This window comes from Asparagus officinalis, chromosome 8, assembly GCF_001876935.1.
Source record: "Asparagus officinalis chromosome 8, Aspof.V1, whole genome shotgun sequence".
Lineage (NCBI taxonomy): Eukaryota > Viridiplantae > Streptophyta > Magnoliopsida > Asparagales > Asparagaceae > Asparagus > Asparagus officinalis.
The window spans coordinates 68,775,367-68,791,759 of NC_033801.1; the positions used below are offsets into that span (position 1 = coordinate 68,775,367).

Below are 16,393 nucleotides of genomic sequence, written 5' to 3' on the forward strand. Positions count from 1 at the left end.
GAAAAATGTATTTTAAACTTTTATGAAAACAATTCCTTTTGTTGGTTAAATTCTTTTGTTTTCATGATTATTGGTTTTTGCTTTGATAAGAGGTTTGCACTTATATAACCCTCCGGATTTATTGGGTGTTTATTCTCAAATCATGTTTACCGGATGCTAGAATGATTATATGGGTTGGAACAAGCTTAAGAGCTTGATATATTGTTGCCTCTTTTAAAATTCTTTTGTTAGAGATTTTGTTTTGATCGGTTGCTTTGAATTCATTATACTTCACTTATATGATGATATTTATGTGTTTGTGCTTATGGATCATCTATTCGTGCCTTATAATGTATTCCATATGTGGTTTGATCAAATTTCTTGATTGATCAAACATCGGTTTTGGATTTAAACTTTGATTTATGATTTCATTGGTTGATTTGTTTTCATTTGAAAACTTTTTGCATGATTCTCATGTTCCTCTTCTTTTGATTTCATAAATCTATTCTTTTATATGGTTTTTATATTTTTTTTGTGTTAATGAGACACTATTTATACGTGTTCTCATTATCTTGTTTGTATGTGAGTGATATCTAGCATATCTTCCATCTATGCTTGCTCACATATGTTTGCCATGATCTTCATTGCTTATATTCTATATGGCATTTTGATAGGGGGAGCAATCCCTATATCTTCTTATGCTTTGTACTCACCTATGCTTATTGATAGGGGGAGCTTTCGCTCTCTTAATTCTTTTGTCCCCTTTTTGATGTTGTCAAAGGGGGAGAAATATTGTGAGTATATCTATCTTGTTTGTTTATATGCATGTGAGTTATTATCTTGTATATGTTCATTTCCTTCATGCATATATTCCTTTTTGTAAATTGTTTGTCATCATCAAAAAGGGGGAGATTGTTGGCCTTCTTGTTTTGATGATGTTTAACAAACAATTTATTACTAATGTTGTTTGTCTAGTGTTTGTGCATTCCTATGTTTTGTAGACAAACAACGTTGTTGGAGGATGGATGGAATAGAGCTTCAACGATCATATCCAAAGGAGGTTGGCGGAATGTCGGTGAAGCCTTGCTATTCAAAGTTCAAGATCCAAGTTCAAGCTTCATCCGCGAGATTACCAAGTCAAGCTTATTGAAGATCAAGATCATTGCTTGGGTAATTTAGTTTAGGAATTTATATTATGTGTGTTAGTACTTTAAGCTCAATCATATACACACATACACGTTTTGGTTTTTGTATATATATAGTTATATATATACATATATGTTTTGGTTTGATAGTTTTCAAGTTTTACTATGAAACAATTGAATATAATTAGAAAACATATTTTTGTTTCATACTCATATGCATATATATGATTTCATCAATATCAATTTTAGTTAGTTAAATGAAATCATGTTTTAGTGCATTATATGTGTATTTTGATAAAATACTACATTCATTGTTTATAGACTTCATAACAATAGTTTACATCTTTCTTCAAGTCTATAAAATCATTTTGTAAAGTTTCAAAAGTTAGTTTAGCCAAAATGTCAAAATTCACATGTTTACATTTTCGTGTTTTGGACTATCTTGCAAAATGATGATATTTTTCATTTGAGAAGTCCTTTTTCGAAACCAGTCATTGTAGCATGTTTATTATCATGTCTACAATCATTCCCCAAAATTTTATATTTTTTAAAATTTATTTGATATTTTTAAACAACATTTTAAAATCAGCAAAACTGTTTTTGAATATGTCAGTTTTCGGTCGACCGCACCGGTCGACCGAACCTGAGGTCAAAAGTTCACTGGGCTGACAGATAGCTGTCGGTCGACCGGTCCGGTCGACCGATGAAAAGACCGAAATTTCTGTCGGTCGACCGATCGTTTCTGTCGGTCGACCGTGAATTTCTTCGGTCGACCGCCGCTCGTTCTGACTGCTTTCAACGGCTATTTTTGTTACCGTTGCTGGGGTGTTTTTGGTCTTTTGTTTTGGGAGTTTTGGCTGAGTTTTGAGAGGGTATAAATACCCCATTGCTGTCATCTTTCAAATATAGAGTTTTAAAACAAGTTTAAGAAAGTTTTTAACAAGGGTTTATGTTTGGTTTAAGTTTGTTTAAAAAGCTTTTAAGCATTTGAGAGTTTGTTTTTTGTGATTCAATTCTACAAGAGCTTGATGAGATCATCTATTGGTGTTTGGGCATTCAACTATTCTCCCTCAAACTCTTGATATAGTGAGAAGTTTTCTAAACTCTATTTCTAGCTATTTTACATATTTTATTATCATTGTTATTTAGCTAGAACTACGTTGAGTTTAGTTTTGATTTATATCTCTTTGTTCACACACAACCTTTTGAGCTTATTGTATTTACATTCATAGTATAATTTTGGGTTGTGGGTTTGTGACTAGGAGTTGTGCTTAATTGAGTTCTCACCTTGTTTAGAGAACAATCAATTGATTTATATTGTGCTTATTGTGAGATTCACTTTGTAATACACTTGTACACCGAGAGGAGTGTGTGGTGAGAGTCGGGGATCGTCCCAAGAGGAGTGGCGTCGGTTGACGTGCGTAGAGAGAGGTTGTAACCGATCACTTGAGGGAGACACGGCTAGGTCTAACACTTAGTGGGTGTAGAGTGTGATTGCAAGAGTGTGAGTTGTAGAGTTTTCGGTTAGCTAGAAAACCGAGTGTGTAGAAAAAGTTTCGGCTTCCAAACCGGATTTTGTTAGTGGATTTCTCCCCGGGAGTGGGGAGCAGAGACGTAGGACGGAAGGTCTGAACTCTGTGATCATATTGCTTGTTTGAGTGTGCTTTGGCGTTCATTCATATTTATGTTCATATCTTATATCGCCATTGTCATTAGCTTATTATTTATATCATCCACTATCTTGTTTAGATTATCTACCCTTGTGTTATTTATATATCCTTGCACATACATTGCCTATATCTCATTATTAGGATATATATTGTTGTTCATATTGCTTATCCTAGCTCATATACATAGTTGTATTTCATACTTGCTAGGATAACTTGTTAATTAGTTTTTAATTAGCATTTAATCGGATTAGATTAGCATAAGACCCTAATCACCCCCCCTCTAGGGCCTAACAGTATTGACGAAAACACACACAATACATCTTCATCTATTGAGCAAAACGGGTTGAGCGTTAAATGTCATGCTCACAATAACCAACTCATAAGAGTTTCTAGGGGTTAGCCCAGCCCTCCCTCCCCCCAACCGCGGCCATCACGGTTCCTCTCACGTAGGTAAGACCTCCAAGGGTACTACAACTAGATATTATACCCTCCGTAATACACGCGTTGGACTTATTAAGAGTAAAACTTAGCCTAACCAGCTATATCATAAGAGCATCGTCACCATAGAGAAGGGATAGTAGAAGATGCTACATAATGATATATAAATATATCCAGGTCGATGCTCCACATGAGTGTCACTAGTCCAACTTGTTTCTACCACATTGAACCAACATTGAGACTACGTCTCTAAATAAGGGTTGGGTTACCGCTGTCAGTGACCTCATCTATGGGCTTAACCCCATCTCATTCGATGAATCCATAACCACACTCCTGGAAAGACCTTTAGTCAATGAATCATCAATATTCTTCTCAGACTTTACAAAGTCTAGAATCACAACTTTGCCGAGCAAGCATTGTATATATATTTATCAAGTTCTTAAGTTATTTTATAATTAGTCATTCGTATTGTTTGAAATTGAAATTAGGTCCCCTTCTTGTTAAGTTATTTTAAAAGTAGTCTCTCCAGACAAGAGTACAAGTAGCAAGAGGATGGATTAATTTGAAACAACTTATAAGGATAAGGATAAATGGACCTAATAGCAATTTTTAATTATTTGATGGACTAATTTCAATATAACATTTATTCATCATATAGATAGAAGTTATAAGATATACCTCTTGATTTGATTTTCCACGATATTGATTCATTTAATCATTTCCTAAAATCTCAAGAGAAAGTATTATACATGTAGTCAAAAGAAGAGCTATAAAATTGATTCTTTCTAGTCACTATTAAAATGATAGGACTAATGTGAAACTAAATTACTGCAGTTATATCTTCACATGCATGCATATGCACATACATGAATAAAATTACTAATAGTTACATGCAAAGTATTCAAGAGAACCTTATAATAGAATTTCATGTCTTAAAGTATATTTCGTACTTCATATACATAATTTTTTAAATTATCCTATTATAAGAGGTTGTAAATTAGTTGCATACAAAGAAGACCTTCCAAATTTAAATTGGTTGCCTACAAAAGAGACATTCCAAATTTAAATTGGTTGCCTATAAAAAGACATTCCAAAGTTACATTGGTTGCCTACAAGAGAGACCTTCCAAATTTACATTGTCATTTTCTAGTACCACCTCTTAAACATATCATTTTTTTACACACGTGCTTTTTATAAGTGCATTCTAGCATAAAACTCGTAATTAATTATGTAACAAATGCAAGTGATATAGTATAACATATGAATATCCATCACAATGCAATAAAAGAGAGAATCTTTACATTTGAAAATTTAAGTTATATTTCACCATATAAAATAGAATTTTTTAAAAATATGCACCTCTTCATTTGGTTTGCTCAGATATTGATCAACATCATTTAACATTAGGCAATACACGATGTAGCATGCATATTCTTATTAACTATAAGTTAAAAGCAATTAACTGTTAAAAGTAATTAGAAATTAATTAAATTAACGGAAACATTAAATGCAAAATTTATTTATTTTTAATAATGAAAAGTAACCGATTTTTTTAAAATGAACAGTTTTTCAATAAAATGAACAATAATGTTTTTAATAAAACTGTTTTCCTGAGTTTTAATCAACAAGAACTAATTAATTAACTAACCAATCCAATAAACAATAGTAATAGAATTAAATGAACAGTAATAAAAAATAACCCCCCCCCCAAAACAGTAAAATTATCTGATGAACAGTAACCTCTTTTTTTTAAACAGCAACTGATATGAAATGTTAACTAACAAATAAGCAAGTATTATGAGATGAGGGAGGCCTTTGGCCTCCCCCTCATTATCCCTCCATTCACACCCCATTATGATGGTGTAACACCCCATTAAGTGGGGGTGACTCTTGGGTACTCAACCTATTCACATTGACTATCTATAAATATACATCATAGGCTTTTGGCCTAGGTAAGGGTTTCAAACACGTTATCAGCACGAAGTGTTCTTGAATCTCTGAGCCATAAAAAATATATTTCCTTCCTCTTTTGCGCATTGAGATCTGGTTCGTTGCAGCAGGAGCGTTCGACGGATCATCGCAAGGAGGCAGCGTTCTACGGATCTTTAGTATCGATCGTCCCTAGATCTTTGATCTAGAGGTAATTACTATAATCCGTAGAATAATATATGACAACTGGAAAATTAAAAAAAATTGTTACTGTTCACTGAGGGTTACTGTTCACTCGGGAATTTTTCAGTTTGTTAAGCAATTTTATTGTTGTTCATCTAATCTAATTACTTTCATTATTTGTTGGCATAACTAGTAATTAATACTATTAGTTAATTGCTATTCAAAAAAAATAAAATAAAAAAACAGAAATGTTTATGTGCTCATGTTGACATGATATTAAAAGTATTAAGTAGGCAGTATCGCATAGAAACGACAAGAAGTTTAAAAAAAAATTTGTTATGCCTAATTTGTTAATTATATAACAATTAACTAATAGTATTAATACTATTAATACTATTAGGTAAGGGTTTACTGTCCAAATTTGTTATGCCTGTTGCATATATTATTATTAAATTGCGTGGATGTTTAAATAAATAATGTTGTGGTTTTTGGATCAGCCTGTTTGTCACCAAATTTAAATTCCTTGCATTTTCTTTTACTTCTGAGAGAGAAATTGTAGTGAGGATATAATTGTAAAAAGTCAAAGACCGGTGTATTCCATTGAAGACGAAGGCATTTTTGCAAAATACAGGGACCCCCAAGGGTTTTCCAAATTGTATTTTAATTTTATAATTTTTGTTATCTTTGGTCTGTATAATCGGACTTTGGACACTTTTTATTTTTTTGGTGACGGGCTGATCCACGCAACATGTTTATTGCATGAATTTTTAATTCCTTATTATTAATTCATGTTTTTCACATGCATAGATAAAATGGCTAAAATAGCGAGCGTTGATTTTCGAAGTCCTAGACGCTGCTGGCAAGAATTATTTGAGTTGGCATGTGGACCTGAAGTTCCACTTACGTGCCCAGGGCTTATTAGCCACAATTTCAACTCCTGCTCCACCGGCTCCGGCCACTGTTACGGGTAATGCTGTAAATAATGCTGAGGTTGCTACTACAGTGATCGTCTCTGATATAGATAAGGCGAAAGCCATTATCTACATAAGGAGACATATTGATCGGACCCTGAAGGCCGAATACCTGACTGTAGAGGACCCAAAGGAATTGTGGACTGCACTTGAGGACCGATACAAACATCAGAAAGATGTAATCCTCCCACATGCATGTTATGAGTGGGAAAACCTCCGACTTCAGGACTTTAAGTCCGTAGCTGAGTATAACTCAGCACTTCATAATATCACCTCACGCCTGAAGTTGTGTGGTGAAGAAGTTTCGGAGGAACGCATGTTGGAGAAGACTTACACATCCTTCCACGAGAAGGATGCAATCCTCATGCAACAGTACCGCGAACGAAAGTTCAAAAAGTATTCTGAATTGCACTCCACCCTTCTGATGGCGGAGCAAAACAGAGAATTGCTTTTGGCCACTCATAACCTACGCCCTGCAGGCTCAGCTCCTCTACCCGAAGCTCACATGTTTTCTTCCCAGAAGCAGAAGAAAAAGCATAAGGGTAAATTCAACAAGGGGAAAGCCCCTAAGTGGCAGGCCAGATGTCCACCCCAGAAAAACAACCCGCCCCAGAGCAGCAATAGTGAGGGAAAGAAGAAGTGGAAGAAGAAGACCACTGAGCTGTCGTCCATTCCCAAGAACACTTGGGAGGACAAATGCCACAGATGTGGCATGACTGGACATTGGTCCAGAAACTGTCGCACTCCGCGACACCTCCAAGATCTGTATCTAGCGAGCCAGAAGTCTCCTGTTGAAACAAATCTGGTGGAAAAGCAGCCGTCTACTCAGTTCACTGCTGATGACTTCGAAATGGATGATCTTCTCGACTAGATCCATGTTATCTTTATATGCATTTAAATTCTCATAGTACTTTCATCTTTAGTTCTTTACTTTCCATGTAATGCAATTTACTTTTCAATAAAGATAGTTATTTTCTTTAGATTAAAATATTGCATTCATGTTATAGATGAAGTGTGAGTGCCTTGTGGACAGTGCCTCGACGCACACAATCCTTCGCGAAAGAAGCTATTTCAATAGCTTATATGATTATGACGATCCCGTAATTACGATTTCGGGACTATCTAACATAATAGAAGGATTTGGTGAAGCAATGATATTGCTCCCAAATAAAACGAGACTAATAATAAAAGATGCATTATTCTCTCCGAAATCTAATAGAAACCTCATAAGTTTCAAGGATATTCGTTTAAACGGATATCACTTAGAAACCAATGAAATAAATGAGGATGAGTATTTGTATGTAACTCGTCAAAAAGATGGTTCAAAAACTATCTTAGAACGATTCAAGGGACTCCCGTCGGGTCTCTATCATACATATATTCAACCAGTAGAAGCTAACATGATTGTGCACCAGAAGTGCCATTCTTTGCCGAAATTTAAACTTTGGCATAACAGACTGGGTCACCCAGGATCAGCAATGATGCACCGCATCATGAGCCAATCAAGTGGACACAACCTGAAGAACCTGAAGATTCTTCAGAAGAGTGATTACTCATGTCTATCTTGTTTTCAAGGTAAACTGATCACGAGACCTTCCCTTCTGAAAGTGGGATTAGAGTCTCCTAGCTTCTTGGAGAGAATACATGGCGATATTTGTGGGCCTATTCACCCCGCAAGTGGACCATTTAGGTACTTTATGGTACTTATAGATGCATCAACCAAGTGGTCTTACGTGTGCCTTTTGTCCACCCGCAACTTAGCTTTTTCAAAGCTATTGGCACAAATTATTAAGTTGCGGGCTCATTTCCCCGATAATCACATCAAGAAATTACGTCTTGATAATGCGGGAGAATTCACTTCACAAGTCTTTCAAGACTATTGCCTAGCAACTGGCATCGAAGTTGAACATCCTGTAGCACATGTTCACACCCAGAACGGGTTAGCAGAATCTCTAATTAAGAGATTGCAATGGATTGCTCGTCCATTGTTGATGCAATCACAGTTGCCTGTTGAGGCTTGGGGTCATGCCATATTGCATGCCGCATCGCTTATCAGAATACGGCCCTCTGGTGGCCATATTTTGTCACCAATGCAGCTTGCTTATGGTGCACCTCCGAATATCTCACATTTGAGAGTGTTTGGTTGTGCAGTTTACGTCCCAATTGCTCCTCCACAAAGGACCAAAATGGGTCCACAGCGTCGTTTGGGTATCTATATAGGGTTTGATTCGCCCTCTATAATAAGATACCTTGAACCCCAGACGGGTGACGCATTTAAAGCACGTCTTGATGATTGTGAATTTGTTGAGGATTCATTTCCTAAACTTGGCACACAGTCCAGGAAGCCTGACGCTTCTAAGACCATTTCTTGGAACACCAAGACTTTGTCTCATTATGATCCGCGTACTAGTCAATGTGAAGATGAGATCCTAAAGATTCTTCATCTTCAGAATACAGTACATTTACTTCCGGATAAATTCACTGATAACCATAAGATTGTCATATCGCACGTCCCTGCTGTCAACACGCCAGCTAGGATTGACATCCCATTCTTCATCTTCAGAATACAGTACATTTACTTCCGGATAAATTCACTGATAACCAGAAGATTGTCAGATAGCACGTCCCTGCTGTCAACACGCCAGCTAGGATTGACATCCCCAAAGATGGATGCAATCCGCCGGAAGCAGAAACGGCTGTACCTTAATTGAAAAGAGGACGCCCACCAGGTTCGAAGGACAAAGTCCCTCGTAAAAGAAAAAATCCTGGAGAAATAAAAATGAACCCAACACAGGATACTGAGCTCAGACCAGCTTCCTCTCCCCTCCTAGATTCCCCTGAAGAGGAACAGAAAAAGCACAGTCGACGACGACGACTTTGCGTTCGATATTGCCGTTCACATCACTGAATACGACGATGACATCGAACCACGGTCTCTAGCGGAATGTAAACGCAGAGACGATTGGCCAAAGTGGAACGAGGCAATAGGAGTAGAGCTGGACTCACTCTTGAAACGCGAAGTCTTTGGACCAGTAGTCCAAACACCTAAAGGTGTAAAACCTTTGGGATATAAGTGGGTCTTCATCAGAAAAAGAAATAAACACAACGAGGTTGTGCGCTACAAAGCACGACTTGTAGCACAAGGTTTTTCCCAAAGACCGGGAATAGACTATGAAAAAACATATTCTCCGGTTATGGATGGGAATACCTTCCGATTCCTAATAAGACTCTCATCTCTGGAAGGCCTAGAAATGCAGCTCATGGACGTTGTGACTGCATATCTATATGGCAATATAGATAAAGATATCTATATGAAACTCCCTGAAGGATATAAAATTCCACCAGAGATAGCAGATAGACCTCGGGACGTCTATTCTGTTAGGCTTCAAAGATCATTATATGGTCTTAAGCAATCGGGGAAAATGTGGTATAACAGACTAAGTGAGTTCCTTGCTACGCAAGGATTCACAAATGATAAAGTCTGCCCGTGTATCTTTATAAAAAGACCGGGAATAGGATTCATTATAGTCGCCGTCTATGTCGACGACTTAAATCTCATTGGATCTCCTGCAGAGATCGTTGGGATATCTGAAAGCCTTAAGAATACTTTTGAAATGAAAGACCTAGGCAAAACAAAGTATTGTCTTGGCTTACAGATCGAACACCTTAAGGGTGGTATCCTGTTACACCAATCCACATATACACGGAAATTACTTAAAAATTTCCGAATGGATAAATGTCATCCTCTTAGTACACCAATGGTTGTTCGATCATTGGATGTAAAGAACGACCCCTTCCGTCCGCTGGAAGAGGGGGAGGAAATGCTAGGTCCTGAAGTACCTTACCTCAGTGCCATTGGAGCACTATTATATCTGGCTAACTGTACGCGTCCCGATATAGCGTTTTCAGTTAACCTACTAGCCAGATACAGTGCAGCGCCCACAAAGCGCCACTGGAATGGAGTTAAGCATCTTCTGCGCTACCTCCAAGGGTCTATAGACCTGGGATTATATTTCCCGAAGGGTGGGTCTCCCACCTTAATTGGTTATTCAGATGCAGGTTACAGGTCTGATCCCCACACCGAGAAATCACAAACCGGATTTGTGTTTACATTCGGTGGTACGGCCATCTCCTGGAGGGCTGTCAAGCAAACCACTGTAGCAATCTCATCCAACCATTCCGAACTCCTCGCGATCCATGAAACCAGCAAAGAATGTGTTTGGCTTCGTTCTGTCATTTAGCACATCTTAGTGTCTACCGGCCTGAAGACTGGTGACCTTGAGCCAACTACCATATTTGAAGACAATGCAGCATGCGTTGCTCAACTTCAGTCTGGCTTCATCAAGGGTGACAAGACGAAGCACATATCTCCTAAGTTTTTCTGGACGCACGATCTTCAAGAGGAGGAGCAAGTTAAAGTACAACAGATCCAATCATGTAATAATTTAGCTGACTTGTTCACTAAGACTCTGCCTAGATGTACTTTTGTAAAACTTGTAAAAGGAATAGGGATGAGACATCTGAAAGACCTACAAGCCTGAAGCTTGTATGGTTCAGGGGGAGTAACCTATGGGTTGTACTCTTTTTCCTTAGGCTGATGGTTTTTTCCCACTGGGTTTTCCACAGCTAAGGTTTTAACGAGGCAAACAAGTTTACTCTGGATCCAGAAGTATCCACCCCATTAGCTTTACGAACTCTGAAGTGTTCATAAGCTAAACCCAAGGTAATGGATGGATAATGGGGAGTATTATGAGATGAGGGAGGCCTTTAGCCTCCCCCTCATTATCCCTCCATTCACACCCCATTATGATGGTGTAACACCCCATTAAGTGGGGGTGACTCTTGGGTACTCAACCTATTCACATTGACTATCTATAAATATACATCATAGGCTTTTGGCCTAGGTAAGGGTTTCAAACAGCAAGCAAATAATCAAGCAATCTGCAGATTTTTTATATGAACAGTAAACAGAGAGTTTTGGTGAACAGTAACTTTTTTTTTCCTTGAATGAACATAAAAAAACGTAATAATTAAAAGCAATTAATTTCAGATTTTAAATTTACAGCTATAAAATAACTCAATCTTCTAGATTGTTGGAAATTTAACAACTTTAAAGGTTATATAGCATGCAGATAAATCCAAAAAATAAACAATTAATCCAAAATAAATAATATAAGTTAGAAAATATTAGGCCCGACTGGAAGTAGTCGTGTAATCAGTACCCTAGAAGATTGATGATCCCCTCTCAACTAGCGGTAAAATCCCCCAGAAGCGGCCGACCTCCGTACTCGGGCGAGAGTACAAAGCTTCTGCTCAGATGAAGAAGATTGCCCAAAAATAACATTACCGAGAATATAGTAGCTGAAACCCCCGTGATAATTATCCCTCTTTTATTTCCTTTTTCCTTTTTTTTCTTTCTCTTCTTTTCTTTATTTCTTCTCTCTTCTATTCTTTTCTTTTCTCTGACAGAGAACGTTTTTTCTTGGAGCTTTGTTTTGAGAAGCGTAATTAGATGAGAGGAGTGTAGAGGAGAGAGTCTATTGATTAAGAGAGTGATTAAGGGCTTATATAGGGAGTTTAAGGTGACAGCATCATGGGGAGAGACAAAGTTAAAATTAGAGAGAGAAAACTTAGGGTTTAGAGGGGTTAGTTGAAATTTTATAGGAGATTAGCTAGTTAACAATATTGATATTTTTAAAATATCCAACACAAAGCGCACCATGTTGCATACATCACACCAATAAAAATAGGTTCTTATTTCTATTAGTGAGCACCTAAGAATTTTTCCAGGGGTTGCATCTCTTCGTCTTCCCATGCACTTTCTCTCCCCTTTCATCTATAAAATGATCTAGCATCGGTAATCTTTACTTGTGTTTTATAATAATCGATCCTAGTTATTAAGGTAATTTGTTACTGAATTATTTTTTTTTTGAAAATTGATTCATCATTTGTAATATAGAGATTAATTACTTGACAAATCAAACTAATTCATATAATACTTTTTATAATTTGAAAGATTGCTTGTAGATTTAAATGGTTCGTGGAGATGTCCTTTTTGTCAAGGAAAAATTCCACGTAACTGGTCCAGACAAATTATCTAGCAACACGCGCATGGTACTGCATGTGGAGAGCTTTTGAAGATTTTGCTTGCCACTTTGCTTTAGACAATTTTCTGAAGGAAAATTTATGATTTGTTGTGATGTTGTTTGCAGACTATATAAGCAATGTTTCTCATCTGTCTTATTTAGTTTTAAGTAGTATATTTCTCTTGTACTATTTTTATATTACTATAATGGTTTGCCAATAGGAACAGTATTTGTCGATGATTATTATGCACTAGTAGAAAAACGATCAATCTAGATAGAAAAAATTGTCTAGATTGCCTATAATTCCGTCTAGATAGATCAACCTAGACAAATTTCCGCGTTTAGAAAGGTCCATCTAAGATATTTTCGTCTAGGTTGAGTCAACCTAGACAGAACTCCATTTAGGTTGATCTAATTTGATGGAATTTAAAATTATGTCTAGGTAGCAACCTAGATGGAACTTCCATCTAGTTAGCATCATAGAAGAAAATTCCGTCTAGGTTGCTTTTATAGCGGCTCGGATGGAATTTTCTGTCTAGGGAGCTATCCTATACGAAAATTCTGTTTAGGTTGCTAACTTTTATTGCTATTTTAAAAAAAATCTTTGATTTTCTGTACGTTTTATATTAACCTGAAATATACACATCAACACACATTTTACCGCAATACATCCAACATCTAATCAAATATATGCATAATCAATATTCCAATCCAATATAAACTTTCAAAGTTCTAACCCAACATCCAACATTATCGAAAATATATGTTCTCATAATATTTACAACAGATATAATACTAATACCAAGTTCATAGAACATTGGATGAAAAAGATAAAGAGTACTATTACAGATAAGAAAACTATTCAGTACATAACATACAAATAAACTTGCATCTCGTCGTCGTTATCGTCGGCGGCTCCATCCCTCGTACGAACACCACTGCTACTACCTCTAATATCTCCAGCCTAAAGGTTAAATTGATTGTAGTTTAGAATCATGTGAAATTTAACAATATATCAAATTTAAAGTGTTTTTTATATACCGGTTCTTAAATCTTCAATTTAGCACTACTTCCTTTGAATTTTCAATTTCCTGGGAATAATGTGCAACTATTGAATATTTTTGGGAAATAATATGCAATAGCATTAGTTCATTCGGATTTTTACTTTCATAGGAATAATATACAACTATTGAATATTTTTGGGATCACTATGTAATTTTTCTATATTTATGGGAGTAATATGTAATTAAAGAAGATTTAAGGGACTAATATGCATAAGAACATAGTATTAACACAAAAATAACATACATGTGAGCTGCTCTACTCAAAACCGGCATTACCAGCACCCAAGTTCAAAAGGGGTATAACATCACCAAATAGAGAAGCAGGAATCATATCGGCCAAGCAATTTATGAAGTAGGCCATGACTTTGTCCATCATGTGGACCCTCGTCACAACGCTAGTTAACTCCTTAGTCATCCAAACATGAAATTTTGAGCCAATCTTCTCATGCAAATTGGTTGAGAACATATAACAAGTGGCATTGTAGAAATATTGACTAATGATGTTGTTGATACTGTAGATGACATTGAGGATATCGTGAAGGATCTTGTGCTTATGCCTGGTGAAGCTCCAAAAACATGTAATGGATATCTTCTTCTCGTATTATATCCTAATAGATTCTGAGTGTGAGCAATGTTATCCTTTGCAGATAGCATGTGAGGGTCTTGTTCACCTTCTGCTTCCTCCTGAGACATGCGCAGTGTTGTTGCCTCCTTCATTGCGGCTTTAAATCCCTCCAGAAGCACACACCTAAAGTTAAAAAAATTACTTCATTGGGAATAGACCTAAAAATTTTAAATAAAAATTTAAAGAAATTTTAGTTAACATTTTTTAATAAGTTCTAATTAAGTTTTAACTTAACACCAACTCGAGGTTTGGCTAGATCTTCTCATCAACTTTATAAGTCGAACAGAAGGTACCATATGCTAATTTAGCCTTTAAGTTCAATAGCATCATTGGTCTTTCATATCAGTTTATAAATTTATAAGACTTCATGGTCATACTAAGCATTAAGAGAATTTAAAATTTTAATTATTCTATACTGTTTCTCGACAATAACCATCCTCCAGGTTAGTATAGGAGTGTGCGTCCAAGTTGTGGTCATGCGCCTTTTTGTTTTGATTTGTTGAACCCTTCATAGATTTGTTCTTCAAAAAGAAAATATTTCAGTAAAGATGCAATTAATAAATGTATCATGTAAATAGTGTAGTTCAAATAAAACTAACTTGTGCTTCATTGGTGTCCCAAAATATGAGGAAAGTTGTGAAATGAACCTCATGAACTCTATCTTCGAGGTCAAAAAACCTCTTCTAGTCTCTGAATATTTATCGTAGGTTTCTTATTTCAACTTATGCCTCCACTGTTTGAGCATGACTTCAACCTTGACATTAAAAACATAATGCCGAGCTCTATCAAAGTCCTCAATCCAGAGCTTTTTTCCCCTCTAAATTTACGTGTATAATATTATATATATATATATATATATATATATATATATATATATATATTATATATATATATATATATATATATATATATATATATATATATATATTATTATATATATATATATATATATATGGAGAACCTTGGTACCAAGTTCTTTTATTGAACTTGTAGTGAGGTGGCCAAATCTGCCCCTTTCATCACGCCTCGGAGATGGAGCCTCTTTTGGAGTAAGTGAATAGTGATGGAGCTCTATCTTCGAGGAGTGATGTAGGGGCCAGATTTCTCCACATTACTACCAAGTTCAATGAAAGAACTTGGTACCAAGGTTCTCTATATTTCTCATATATATATATATATATATATATATATAATTTAATATTATTAATAAATGATGGACGAAAGTAATATAAAGTTACAATAAGCTCAGAATTTGAAATAAGGATTGATAATGCTTGTTCTCTGAACGAGAACCCCGATATAATTATTGAATCTTGACGACCAAGACTTAATAGGCAATACATCCTTGTTCCACTGAGTAATGACTCTTTTGCCTCTTGGTGGTTGTCTGGACTAAGGTAAACTGGGTTGAAAGTGGTTAATTTGGAGACTTTGGCGAAGTTCATTACATCACTCTGGCGAAGTTCGCTTCGATATTAAATCGGTTGGGCAAAGTTCATTTCCTTCTATGGACTTCAGGGGGGGCGGTGGCAAAGCTCAGCATGTTGGTTGAGTAGAGCTCGCCATGAGGATTTGAAATTCAAACCCTCAATTTTTACGCTTGAAATTGTGGCCAAGGTTGCTCATTACCTAAGTTTAAATCAAGATTCATGACGGAGCTCGGGTTGAGAATCCTTAGCGATGCTTGGGGCAAGCCTATAAATAGAACTGTTTTCCTCCTATCTTCTTAACTTTAATTTCAAAAATTCTAGTTTTCCCAAAAACCCATTGAAAAATCTTTTCGACGCTAAATATTTTCTTCAATGGCTCCTCATCATGCAATTTCAAGAGGAACGGGTGATCGCTAGCAGATCTCGTTAGCTAAGAGCTGACGATGAGCCATTGCAACTTAAGATAACATTAGGTAAACTTTGACTCCAACAATGACGATCTCTTAATATGACAGGAACAACCTCCATTGGGCTGCATTAGTAGCTTAGGATACTCAAGATTGTTTCACTACCAAGGGACGATTTTTCGACTGTTACTAGTCTTTTTTGAGAGTTTCACTAGCGACAGTGAACCTCTAATAGAAGCCATCAATGGAGCTCGATATGGCAAACTTTGTTTCTTAGGAGATGCTCACTGTTTTGGCCTATTAGGCTTTTAGGTAAAATTTGTCTGAGCGAGGGTCGTTGATTTATTCTCTTAGACTTCTTAGCGAACTTCCCTTGAGTCAGGTTCGCTGATTTGACCAATCAATTGTTTTGCAAGATTCACTTATGTGATGTTCACTGATTGGTCTACAAGTGTATTACAAAGTG

At 36.3% G+C, this 16,393-nt stretch overlaps 1 protein-coding gene across 1 annotated transcript; it reads left to right on the top strand.

Annotated features, from left to right (window-relative positions):
* On the top strand, positions 5,035-7,186 carry LOC109821337. The gene is made up of 2 exons (XM_020387526.1): positions 5,035-5,094; positions 6,257-7,186. The coding sequence occupies exons 1-2, from the start codon at positions 5,035-5,037 to the stop codon at positions 7,184-7,186; spliced, it is 990 nt and encodes a 329-aa protein (XP_020243115.1).